Source organism: Nicotiana sylvestris, chromosome 8 (assembly GCF_000393655.2).
Source record: "Nicotiana sylvestris chromosome 8, ASM39365v2, whole genome shotgun sequence".
Taxonomy (NCBI): domain Eukaryota; kingdom Viridiplantae; phylum Streptophyta; class Magnoliopsida; order Solanales; family Solanaceae; genus Nicotiana; species Nicotiana sylvestris.
Genome location: NC_091064.1, coordinates 187313310 through 187327380, shown reverse-complemented (window position 1 = coordinate 187327380; position 14071 = coordinate 187313310). Strand labels below are relative to the sequence as shown.

At 40.6% G+C, this 14071-nt stretch overlaps 1 protein-coding gene across 1 annotated transcript; it reads right to left on the bottom strand.

Moving 5' to 3' along the window:
- Positions 1-12329: 12329 nt before the first annotated feature.
- LOC138876136 (uncharacterized) lies at positions 12330-13659 on the bottom strand. Its single transcript, XM_070155035.1, has 2 exons — positions 13132-13659; positions 12330-13016 (listed from the first exon to the last, which is right to left on the bottom strand). The coding sequence occupies exons 1-2, from the start codon at positions 13657-13659 to the stop codon at positions 12330-12332; spliced, it is 1215 nt and encodes a 404-aa protein (XP_070011136.1).
- Positions 13660-14071: the final 412 nt, after the last annotated feature.

Below are 14071 nucleotides of genomic sequence, written 5' to 3'. Positions count from 1 at the left end.
TGTAATACAAAGTCAATCTTACCTCGATTCGGGATTCAACCGGTGACTTGGGACACCATAAATCTCCCAAGTGGTGACTCTGAATTAAATAATAAATCCCGTTTCGATTGTCTTTTAATTAGAAAAACTCCCCCTACGCCTCTGCGGGCGCAGGTGAAAAAGGAGGTATGACAACACCATAGAGATAAAGCTAGATATTCACAAATAAAAGTTGCGCAAGAGGGGAGAAGTGTAGATACTAAGGTTAACCCTAGTACAGGGTCAAATCTAGTTCAACCGGAAATTAACACTATTACCGGTGGCATTTTATATTATGATCTAAATAAAGATCGTGAAGAATTGGCAAAAATGGTTACTGTTATGTGCTTACCCTATAGTTTTCCTTCTAACCCTCACTTTGTGCATTATATTAGAAGAGTTTTTAATCCTACTTATAAAGGATGGCCTCGCGCAACCGTAAAGAGCGATATTTATAAATATAAACATGAATATGAACAATATTTGCGCTATTTATTTACTCATATAGATTGTCGCATTGCTATTACTACTGATATTGGTAGAAGTGGTAATGACTGTGATTATCTAACTGTTACAAGTCATTGGATTGATGAGGACTGGATAATGCAAAAGCGCATTATTGCTTATAGAATAATTAATTCACGCCACACAGGTAAGTTTATTGCTAACACAGTTGCAGATATTTGTAGATATTTTTGCATTAGAGATAAAATAATGTCAGTTTCAATGGATAATGCTTCTAGTAACACTAATACTATAGGCTTGCTTACAACTACACTAAATTCTGCGTTTAGTAATATTTTTCATGTTAGATGTAGTTGTCATATTTACCATTTAATCGTCGGTGATGGTATAAAATTTTAAATGTGGAAATTAAAAAGGTTAAAATGGCTCTTCATTGGTTTTTTTATTCAAACCGTAGAAATAGACTTAGAAAATATTTTTAAAAATGTGATGAATTTGGCCTTAGAGAAAGAAAGATTCCTAAACCTTGTCCGACTAGATGGAATTACATGTATAAAAGTTTAGTTGTTGCATATGAATATAGAAACCAAATAAGCGCAACATTTAATGCTCGTGTTGGTGGTGATGATGATGATGATGAGCACCTTACAAATCAGGATTGGACTAATATCAAAATGCTTGTAGACTTTTTAGAACAATTTCATGTTGCTACAAATGAATTATCTGGGCAATATTATCCTACTATTTCTAACTGTTTAGTTTATATTGCAGCACTTGCAGATTTATTTACTCAATTTTCAGAGGGTGGGGTAATTATCAACTTGCTATTCATTCTATGAAAGATAAGTTTAAAAAATATTTTTTCCCTATCCCCCCTATTTTTGGTGTTGCTGCCATGTTAAATCCTACCATGAAATTAGGTGGTCCTCACTTTTGGTACACAAAAATTTATAAGGCTTTATCACTTTCAGATGAGGAATTTGCTACACTTGGAGATGCAAAAGCCTCAATTAAAATAAATGCTCCAACAATTTATAATGCTTATCAACTTGCCTTAGATCATGCTAGACCAAATGTTCCAACTCTTACTTCGTCTAGTTCGCAATCATCTAAAAGAACTGCGAGCCTAAAAGCACTTAGTTCTTGGACGGAGTTCAGGGGTTCTCAAGGTGATAATATTGGTGATAATTCACAACTAAATGAGCTTTAAGTTTATTTGTCACAGGGACTTGAATCAGAGAATCCCGACGGCTCCTTTGATGTCTTGGAATGATGGAATAAGCACAACAAGGTACTAATACCGCCATTAAAAGGAAAATAAAACTAAGGAAGATGTGCCAAAATACAAGTTACATATTAGTCTATGTATTATCTCTAACAAATTTCATAAATCCTTCAAGGTCCGGAGGAATTTCTGTTGGTGGTGGCGGAAAAAAAGCTTGTTCATCACCGCTTCCGGGAGAAGCAGCATCCTGCGCAAGTTCCGCTAGCATTTCTTCATAAGCTTCGTCTATCTCCGGTTGTAATTCTGCAAGTCCAAAATTTCTTCTTTCTGAAACATGCTATATGGGGAAACATTCTTGGAACTCAAAGTAAAAGGGAAAATATTTTCATGAAATATGACATCTCTAGATATGTGAATTTTCTTAGTGGTAGGCTTAGTATTTTGTACCCCTTTGTCCCAAAAAGATATCCTATGAATATATGGGAAGTTGTTCTGGGCTCATATTTGTCCCTATGCACTTTAGTGCAAACAAAGCTTCTTAAATGAGAGTAGTTGGGTTTCTTATTGTACAAAAGTTCAAAAGGGAATTTGTTATTGTACAAAAGTTCAAGAGGTACTTGTGTTTTCTTTCCACTACCCCATTTTGTTGTGGTGTGTAAGGGTAGGTTTTCTGATGAATGATCCCTTTGGATTGGTAGAAAGTGGTAACTTCATGATTGGTGAATTTCAGCCCATTATCTGATCTGATGGTCTTAACAGATGTGTTAAATTGATTTTCAAACATGGCTACAAAGGCCTTAAGGGTTTGGAGAGCGTTGCTTTTGCAACTTAGCAAATGTGTCCAAGTGGACCTACTGAATCATCCACTAATGTGAGAAAATATTTGTAATTATCATAAGTATTGACAAGGTAGGGACCCCATATGTCAACAGTATTAGCTTAAATGTTTTGGTAGAGACATTGGTTCTTTGTGGGAAAGGAAGTGTGGCCTATCTAGCTATGGGGCATATTGAACAAATGAATGGTTGTCTAGGTGAAAAGGATATAGTATGAAAGATATTCCTTTCATTTTGACAAAGGGAATATGACCAAGCCTATTATACTACAAGAGATTTACATCATACTTATCAAACACAACTGAGGACTCATTCTTATTATTGTGAGTGAATGTATTTACATTTGATAAAAGATGATATGAATGAGTAGGACTTCTGAAGTCTTCACTATTTACACTAGTAGTGGAAAAATAGTTGCAACAAGAACCAGATACATCAAGATTGGAGAAAGTGTTTTTACCCTTTAGACATCTGGAACACAAATAGTACATCCCCTCCCTCCTACAACCAATCACCTGAGGCCTCTTCACTGAAGGGGCTTGTAACAGATACAGTACATTAGTGAAGAGTACAATACATTTAAGATGTACTGCAAGAGGATGGACAAATATTAGGTTATATTTGAAAGAAGGGACATAGAGGACTTTGTGTAAGATGATATTAGAACTAAGTATCACATCTCCAAATTCAAGTACCTTCACCTTATATCCATTTGGTAGGCTGATTAATAAGGGATATGGTAGAGTAGTAATGTTACTAAGTTCTTTTCTATTAAAGGCCATATAGTTAGATGCTCCTGAGTTTATGATCCAAAGGTCAGACTTTGACTCAAAGCATTTGCATGATGGTTTGTCAAAATCAATAGAAGAAGTGCAGACCACAATACCTACGAAGTTGGCAGCAACATTAGTGATGTTGGCATTGTTAGATGATGCTCCTATGTTGATTGTCTGAAAATGTTGCAGAAGACTCATTATCTGCCCATAATGTTCCTTTGTTAGTTTGACATTTTGATCCTCTTCATGTGTTACTGAATCATCTTTCCTCTCATGAAACACATCAGTTGGAACTCCATGTACATTTGCCACAACTCCTTTTCCTCTGTTGAATTTGTGACCTTGTGCCTAGTTTGAATTGTTATTTTGATTGAACTGTTGAGTATTGGCTCCATTAGGATTTTGATTGTTGTATGAATTTCCTTGGGGATAGCCATGTAACTTGTAAAATTTTTCCTTTGTGTGATGCGGTCTCTTGTAATAGTCACACAATGGACAGCCTCTGTTGTTTGGAGTATAATGTGTCTTGAAATTTCTAGCTCCAAATGGACTTTGGTGTTGTGTAGGTGTAGCATTCACATGTAATGTAGTAGATTCTAGGTTCAGTTGACTACTTGGCCTGAACTCTCTTTGTTTCTCTTCATGTATTATGAGGGAAAAGGCTTGTGCTAAAGATGGTAGGGGTTTCATCATCAAGATGTTTCCTCTCACTATTGTATAGACCTCATTTAGACCCATCAAAAATTGAATAAGGCGTCGATATTGTTTTGCCTTGTGCATTGTCTCTTTTGATCCACATGTGCAAATGCAACTACACTGAGATTTAGCCTTAAGAGTGATTAATTCTTCCCACAATCTTTTCATTCGTGTATAGTAGGCAGTAATATCTAATGATCCCAGAACAAGGTCATTGATCTCCTTTTGGATCTGATATAACTTCGCTCCATTTGTTCGATCGTATCGATCTTCTAGCTCCCCCCATAACTCAACAGATTCATTTACATACTCAACGCTATTAGAAATCTCCTTTGCGAGGAAATTTAGAATCCAGGAGGTCACCATGTCGTCACATCTTTCCCATTGGCGGAATTGAGCTGAATTAGGGCTAGGTTTCCTATATTCCCCATTGATAAACCCTAGTTTGTTTTTAACCGATAAAGCTCGTAATACACTTCTTCTCCAAGATTGATCACGCCTAACAATGCCTTATAAAAGGACAAAGCGGTAATGAGCACTCTTCTTACCATAACTCTCTCCCGAGTAATTACGACAATTTATTAGACGCACTATCCCGATTTACGCTAGCTGGATTTTATTGTAGCTCACTTAGATCGCACCCAAGGTTTTGTTATCCCTAATCCCACCTTTAAACCCTTGGTTATTGATTCCTCATATACTTTGGGAGTGGTGTTGTACAACAACTACCTAAATATGCACTCTCTCCCGAGTAATACATATTAAATAGGCACAACTAATTAAGGATCATATCAATTAACTACAACAAGAACGTAGTTGAACAAATAGAGATTAAACTGGGCAAACTATATTAACACAACAAGAAATTCATCCCTCAATAGGTTCCATCAAAACCCTAGACTAAATAATTAGCTACTCATAACTATTTTCATAATAACAATAGCAAAATTCATCATGAATGATAAAAACAAAAGGAATAAAGGTAGAACTCGTTGGCGAATTATCCTCCTTGCCTCTTGCCTCTTGCCTCTTCTTGCCTTGAACAAAACTATAAAAACCTTGATATCCTCTTTTTGGGTGAGCTAGACCTCTTATAGGTTAAGTGAAATTACCCCCAAACATCCAAGTTTACCCCTGAAATTTCTGTGCTCCGGAGTGACTAGCGCGGCCATGCTCGAACCGCGCTAGTGGCCGCGCTTATGGCGTTCTATACTGTCCCGTTTCTTCTGCTCTAGCGTGGCCGCGCTCAGCCCACGCTAGAGTGGATCAGCTATTTCTCTATTCTTTTCTTTCCTCTTTCATAGGTACTCAACTCCGAGGGGCTTTTCTTGATTTAATTTAGCTCCACACACTGTCCTAAGTCCTCATAAGCATGACTCTCTCCTGCAAAACATGAAATTCACAATTAGAGCCATTTTATCGTCATTTAACCTTCCTAGAACGGTGAAGCATAGTTAAGTTGGGGCATAAATAGTCGTTAAACTACATGAATCTAGCCTATTATCCACACCCGACACTTAAATCATTGCTAGTCTCCGAGTAATCCACCATACTCTATAAAGGTTCCTTCACTAAGCTTTTCCCTAACGTCTCATACCAATAACATATCACCAAAGTTATGTCTAGTAGTGTAACATATTTGCCTCAAGAGTCGACTCTCACGTGCCGTGCAATATTCATACTTACTCAAATTACTCTATACAGAGGTCAAGACTTATCTTTCCTTCATGAATCAAATCCCTCACATCATACAAGAGAGTAGTTCGACAAGTAATAATATTAAAAAAAAATTAGGAACTCAGATAGACAAAATTCACTCACTCTCAGAAAGAACATTCATATGCCACAAAGATGCACCATAGGCTTGCCCATAGTGTACTACTCTACTAATCGAGCTCATTCAGTATAAAACCAATTAGGACTTCATTTGGTTGTAATGTAGGCTAAGGGACTGGTACGATATATTTGGATATAGTGACTAACCTCCCTAAGCACTTTTAATACAATCACTTTTGCATTCAGAACCATACTTATGTCAAACCAGACATTCCACCCCACTTCTATTTATATTACCCCAAACTCCTTTTGGTGCAATTGTATCAAATCACCACTTATCAAGGACTACATTTACTTATTTTCTTTTCTCTTTTTTTCTTTTTAAGTGGCGCTTATTCTTTTCTTTTTCAAAACACTGCACCTTTTTTCTTTATTTCATTGGTTCCACTCGAAAACCAAACCACCACCCCACACTTTAACTTTTGCATATTTCATAACCATTCAAGTGCTCATGGGAGGTAAAGGGGTTCAAATAGATGGTCCGTTCAAACACTTGGTTAAGGTTTGTAATGTGGTTGCCGAAGAAACAGGCTTATAGGCTCAACGGGGTTAACTACGATGTATCTCATTTAGGTGGGTCTACTTTATATATCTGGCTTAACAAAGAAATGCCTATATCACTTCTAAGACTGAATAAAGCTACTATTTCGCTTTGCAAACACACAGGGCAAATTCTAGGCATCAAATGCAGAGCATAGAATACAATACAACTCACACACACATGGCACATGACTCACTCCTGATTGGCTTATCAAAATACTCTCGTTTGAGTACTCAATTCAGTTACAAACATACAATTTAAGGAACTCTAACAAGAATCAACAACTGAGACTAAGCATCACACTCTAGTGTCTACTGTGTTCAGGTGTATCAACGTTAATGGTATCTCTTCCTATCTCGGATCATAGCCCATAAGTACCAACTAAAAACTAGAAACAAAATAAACAAAAACTAACTATACCTGGTTCAAGCAAAACCCTTGGAAAAGAACTGTGACCCAAAGAAAAACCAAGGGGGAGTTACTACACTACCTAAAACAGAAAATCTTTTTGGTATTTTATTTAGACTTACTTCCCTCAAGAAAACTGTCTAGAAGATCCATCATCAGGAAGAGTCCAACATATTTCTAGTTTTTTTTTTTTGAGATTTTCTCGTCGACTTAGACCCTCAAGAACCTTGCCGAAAGAGATCAGTCGTCAGGACAAGTCGACTTACCTAATTCGACTGCTACTCAAAGCCACAAAACCAAAGAAAACACAAAATAATCAAGTTCGTACATATATACACATACACCGAAGTATCCCCTACCCCACACTTAAAAATAAGACATGTCCTCATGGCATACAAAATAAAGAACTGTGAGGTAAAGGAACTTCCCTAATAGATCAATCTTGATCGGAGACCGTCCCCGGGTCCAGATGACATGCATGACCCAGATCTAGCAGCTATCCCATTATTTTCTTCTCAGATTTAACCTGCTGGGTGGCCTCCGCATCAACACTCATACCTAAGTCAGTGACCAAGGTAGGGAGCCCTACCACCTCCCACTCTAAGGCTACTAACCGGGTAACCCGACCAACCTCAGATGGTCCTGCAGCTTCTGCAATCTGCTCATGGGTGGGTGATTCGACCCTTACTTCCTCCTGTTCATCCTCCCCCTCCTCATATGCATCGGAGTCATCACTATTATCAGCTCGAAACTTTGCCTCTCTCAGCACTTTCCCATTCACATTCAAATTTTCCGGCACCCGAGCTGCCCTGCAAAGCCTAGTGACTAGTGAGGGGAAAAAGAAACCATACCTCTTCACCGGACAACGTGTAAACATCTCCTCGTGAATAAGCTTGGCCACGTCAAAGTTGTGACCATTTATAAAGCACCAAATTAAAGGAGCTCGAGGAGCATTCACTTATGTGGTGTTAGAGAACGGGAGCAGGCAGTTGTTGATGACATACAGCCAGCACTTCCCTTCAAAGGTGAGTGCCGCTGAATGGAACTTCTTCCCATATTTCATCCACACAATTTCCTTATCGGGTACACATATGGTTTCAAAGAACCTCTCCCACTGAGTGTATTTTCTGCAATATAGTTCATAATAGTTGTCCAACTCCTCCACTGGTGCGGGCAGCCAGTATATCCTCTGAATAGCTTCAATAGAGGCATCCACAGCCTTCTTGCGCACTGTTACTACACCATCCACATGTTCTTTAACATTGGCATAGAACTCACGCACAACCATCACATTTCCCATCATCTAGTTCTTCAAAGAAGATTGGTAGCCCACGCCTGACTAGCTCATTATACAAGTTGGGACAGCCAAGTTGGAGCGACCCTATATCTATGCCCCTCTTCAGTATTGGTTTCTTGGAGGCCTTATCAGCAAAACGGTCCTGAGCCGCGGCGGAGACGAACCTGTTACTATCAAAAGGACGAGCAGGAACTGAAGAGCGCGCTCTAGAGTTTCCAGCTTGACGGTTGGATGAAGCACCAGCGGTTCGGCGTTTCCTGGAGGGTGCCATAGTACCTGGAAGAAGAATATCATTAGCACAACACAAAAAAATGTGACTCAACTGCGGTTACTCAGACTTCACCCTTACAATTGGTCACAATTATCATTGACACTCATTGTGGCATTTTAACAAACACGTTGTGGGCATCATTTACCGGAACTCCAAATTAATCATGTTGTAACCCAATAACCACCACAATTTCCCCAAATTCACCCAATTAAGGTAATATATACAACTCCACAAATACCACCACCCATAAGCATTATGTATACACTACAAATTACTTCTGAGAAAAGAGAAGAAAAACTACTACATAATTAAGAATTCAAAAGAAAACCCAACAAAAATTAGCAAAAAGAAAACCTTACCTGAAGTGGGAGAAGATTGTGAGAAGTGAAGAAGAAGAGTGGTGGGGATGGAATTGGCGGTGAACTTTGGGGGTAATTAGGGATGGGATTATTTGGGAATGGGAAATGGGCTGTGTTTGAGTGGAGAAGGAGGGTCTTAGATTTGGGGGAGAAAAGGGGTTTGAGGCGTGAGGGTGGAAGAGGGGGTGGTTAGGGTTGGGTTAAATCACTAATACACTTAAAATACAAAATAGTAAAAAAATAAAAAATAAAAAAAATTAATGTTAACTTATACAAAGTAACAGGAGGAACGGCACTAGTGCAGTTGTAGCGCGGACCCGCTAGCAAAACAGAAAACTTGGCCATATGCGCGGTCACTAGCGTGGCCTTATTGAGACCGCGCTCCTGGGTGGAAAGCTGAGGCAGAATACTTGGCCATTGCGCGGCCTTAGCGCGGTCTGAGCGCGGGCGCTCTCCTGGGCCTCGAAAAATATTTCAACTTTTTTACCTTTTCCTTCAGCGTCTAATGGACTTATCACTCGCCCAAGTTCACCTGCATCGGTTAATACTTACTAAAATAAAAAAAGAACAATTCTAACTACTATAAAGTCACTACTCATTGGGTTGCTTCCTATGCAGCGCCTGATTTAGCGTCGCGGCACGGCACAGATGAGCGCATTTAAGGCTCGCTCGACCTTTGAGGTTCAGTTAGATGGATCACTGACACTTCCTTGGATTCATCCATGCCCACATATGGTTTCAATCTTTGTCCATTTACTCTAAATGTGTGGGAATCTTTCTCTGAGGCAATCTCTATGGCACCTGAAGGGAGCACTTCGACCACCCGAAATGGTCCAGACCACTGTGACTTGAGTTTACCTGGAAATAGCCTTAATCTTGAGTTATAAAGCAACACCATGTCTCTGGGATTGAAATTTCGCTCACCAATGTTCTTGTCGTGCAACCTCTTTATTCTCTCCTTGTATAACCTTGTGCTCTCAAAAGCAAGAAATCGGAACTCGTTCAGCTCATGCAATTTTATGACTCTATTTGTTCCCGCAGCCTCAATGTCTAGATTTAGCAGTTTTATTGCCCACCAAGCTCTATGTTCTAGTTCTAGTGGAAAGTGACAGGGGCTTCCCGAACACCAACTTGTATGGTGACATACCAATTGGTGTTTTGAAAACGGTTCTGTAGGCCCAGAGTGCATCATCTAGCTTTTTCACCCAATCAGTTCTTGTGGCGTTCACAGTCTTGGTCAGTACACTCTTTATTTCTCTATTCGACACTTCGACCTGTCCACTGGTCTGAGGATAATATGTAGTTGCAAACTTGTGGCGCACATCGTACTTTGATAGCAATTTCACGAAGGTTCGATTGCAGAAGTGAGTGCCTCCGTCACTGATAATAGCTCTCGGGGTCCCGAAACGAGTGAATATATTCTTATTCAACCCCCCCCCCCACACACACACCCCCCTTGCATCATTGGTGGGGAGTGCTGTAGCTTTCACCCATTTGGACACGTAATCTACAGCAACAAGTATGTACTTATTGCCAAAGGAGCTGACGAAGGGGCCCATGAAGTCTATCCCCCATACATCGAATATTTCAACCTCTTGAATTGGGTTTATGGGCATCTCATGGCAACGGGAGATGTTCCCGGTTCGCTGACATTCATCACAACCATTCACCCATTGATATGCATCCTTAAACACGGTTGTCCAGTAGAACCCGGCTTCTAGAACTTTTGTTGTCGTCCTGACTCCTCCAAAATATTCGCTATATGCCGATGCGTGACATGCCGGCAAAACAGAAGATTGTTCTATCTCGGGGACACACCTCCGGATCATATTGTCAACACAAATTCTAAATAGATAAGGTTCATCCCAGTAATACATGCGACAGTCACGATAAAACTTTTTCTTTTTCACAGAGGAAATGTCACAGGGAACTATACCGCTTGCCAGGTAATTTGCAAAGTCTGCATACCATGGCACTTCCTCAAGGCTTGTGGCGAGTAGATGCTCGTCTGGAAAGGTTTCCAAAATATCCTCTGTCTCAACTGAGTTTTTAGCTCCTTCAAGTCGCAATAGATGATCAGCGACCTGGTTTTCCGTGCCCTTACGATCACAAATCTCCAGGTCGAACTCTTGCAGTAGAAGCACCCAACGAATCAGGCGTAGTTTGGACTCCTTCTTTTCAATCAAGTACCTGAGAGCAGCATGATCCGTATATATAATTACCTTAGATCCAATTAGGTATGATCTGCACTTGTCAAATGCAAACACCACAACCAACATCTCTTTTTCAGTCACAGTGTAGTTCAGCTGGGCTCCACTCAACGTTCTACTTGCATAGTAAATTGGGTGCATTATCTTGTCTTTCCACTGTCCTAGCACTACCCCCACTGCATAGTCACAGACGTCACACATGAGTTCGAATGGTTGTTCCCAGTTGGGGGCAACAATGATGGATGTTGTGACTAGCCTCTTTTTTAACTCCTCGAATGCTACCCTGCAATCATCAGAAAACATGAAAGGGTGATTTTTTTTCTAACAACTTACAGAGAGGGTTGGCAATTTTTGAGAAGTCTTTGATGAATCTCTAGTAGAAACCGGCATGCCCGAGGAAGCTCCTGATTGCCTTTACTGATGTGGGGGGTGGAAGCTTTGCTATCACATCAACTTTAGCACGATCCACCTCGATTCCCTTGCTTGATACCAGGTGTCCCAAGACTTTACCCTCTTGTACCATGAAATGACACTTTTCCCAATTAAGTACAAGGTTAGTCTCCATACACCTTTTCAACACTCGAGTCAGGTTTGTAAGGCACTCATAGAATGAGTTTCCTACCACTGAGAAATCGTCCATGAACACCTCCATTATGTCTTCAACCATGTCGGTGAAAATGGCCATCATGCAACTTTAGAATGTGGCGGGTGCATTGCATAGGCCAAAAGGAATCCTCCGGAAGGCATAAATCCCATATGGACATGTGAATGAGGTCTTCTCTCCATCTTCTGGTGCAATGGAGATTTGGTTATACCCTGAGTACCCATCTAGAAAACAGAAGTGAGACCTCCCTACCAGTCTGTCAAGCATCTGATCAATGAAGGGAAGTGGGAAGTGGTCTTTCCGGGTGGCCAGATTCAATTTCCTATAGTCCATACAAATTCTCCAACCTGTGACGGTTCTTGTAGAGATCAGCTCATTGTTATCATTTTTTACCACCGTCATACCACCCTTCTTAGGAACACATTGCACCGGGCTAACCTAGTTGTTGTCAGAGATGGGGAAATTGATTCTCGCATCTAACCACTTAATGATTTCCTTCTTCACCACTTCCTTCATGTTAGGGTTCATCCTTCTTTGGTGCCCCCTAGAAGGTTTGTGCCCCTCTTCCAGTAGAATTTTATGTATATAATATGCCAAGCTGATCCCCTTAATGTCTGCCATAGTCCACCAATGGCAGTCTTGCACTCCGTGAGTACCTGCAAAAGTTGTTGTGCCTGCACATCTAACAAACTAGATGAGATAATAACATGTAATGTGGAGTTAGGTCCTAGGAATGCTTACCTGAGATGGGCGGGCAGTGGCTTCAACTCCAGCTTTGATGGTTCTTCTATGGATGGATGGCTGGAGGAGTTTCTTTTTTTTCTAAGTGTAGGGGATCGAATTCAAGTGATCTCTCCAAAAAGCCTCTACCCTCAAGAGCCAGCACCCATTCTGCCAATTCTTCCCCATTCACCTCATCTAAATTCATAAGACATGCAGCAAGAGGATCCTCAATAGTCAATGTCTCATCATCCTCTTCCACGATTAAATCGATGGTATCAATAAGAGAACAATTGGCGAATTCACTTGGTCGCCTCATAGATTTCTGCACGTTGAATGTTATCTCCTCATCGTTCAACCTCATCTTGAGCTCCCCAGTTTCACGATCAATAAGGGCTCGCTCTGTGTCCAAGTACGGTCTTCCCAAAATTATGGGAATTTCTTCATCCACTCTACAATCCAGAATCATAAAATCTGCAGGGAACACAAATTTCCCTACTTGTATCAACACGTCATCCAAAATACCCGAGGGTCTTTTCACAGTTCTATCAGCTAGCTGCAACAACATAGGCGTGGGTCTAGCTCTTCCAATACCCAATCTCTTATAGATCGCCAGGGGAATAAGATTTATGCTAGCCCCTAAATCACAGAGTTCCTTGGCAAAGACAAAGTTACCAATGGTGCAGGGAATTGTGAAACTCCCTGGATCAGACAACTTTTCAGCAAATGGTCTAGTCACCACAACACTGCAGGTCTGAGATAGAGTCAATATGGCCAAGTCTTGGAAGTCAATTTTTGGGACATCAAGTCCTTCATCATTTTTGCATACTAGGCATCTCCTTCAAAGCATCAATCAATGGAATATTTACCTGAATTTGTTTCAACATCTCCAAGAATTTTTTGTATTGTTCCTCTTTCTGGTATTTGGCCAGCCTATGTGGGAATGGTGCTGGAGGTTTCTCCTTCCCAGTGATTTGGATTTTCTCTTTGTCAGACACCACCTCAACTACCAGTTCTTGGGTTGTCTCAGCTTCTTTCTCAGCCTCAACCAGTGTGTTGGTTTCTTCCTGGGCAGGCTGTACTGTCACCTCTGTCAGTTTTGCTGAATCATCTAGCTCAATGGGTACTGGTACAAGTGTCTCATCCTGTCCTCTTTCTCGAGCCCTCTCTTTCTCCAAGTCTAGGTCTCTGCCATTATGTAGACTCACTTCTATCAGTTGCTTTGGGCCTTGATCTTTTGGATTTACCTGAGTATCTGCAGGCAATGTCCCATGAGGACGATTATTCAAAGACATCGAGATTTGGCCCATTTGCACTTCAATATTCTTTATGGCTGACTTATGTGCATCTACTCTTTCACTCATTTTCACATTTGACCCAATAACCTGCTGCATCATTGCCTCGAGTCTAGCAAACCCATCTTCCAATCTCCCACCATGTTGCTGCTGAGGAAGATGATAACACTGCTACTGATTTGGTTGTTGTATCCTTGTGGCCTTTGGTAGGATGCCACATTATTGTGAGGTCGCATGGCTCCCATATTTCCATTGTTGTGTTGTGGCTAGACTGGCCTGTATGGCTGATTCTGTTAGCCCCAATTCTGACCACCCTGTCTCTGACCTCCATAATTAGACACATAATTCATGTCCTCGGGTAATGATGATGATCACTTTTTGCATTCCACTGGCTACCGATTGGATGACTAATGCAAGATGTGCATAAGCCCCCATTGGTTGTATCTACAATGTGCACCTGCTACTTCTACCCTAACTCTTCCACATTTTTGGTGAGTATCTCACTTGTGTCATT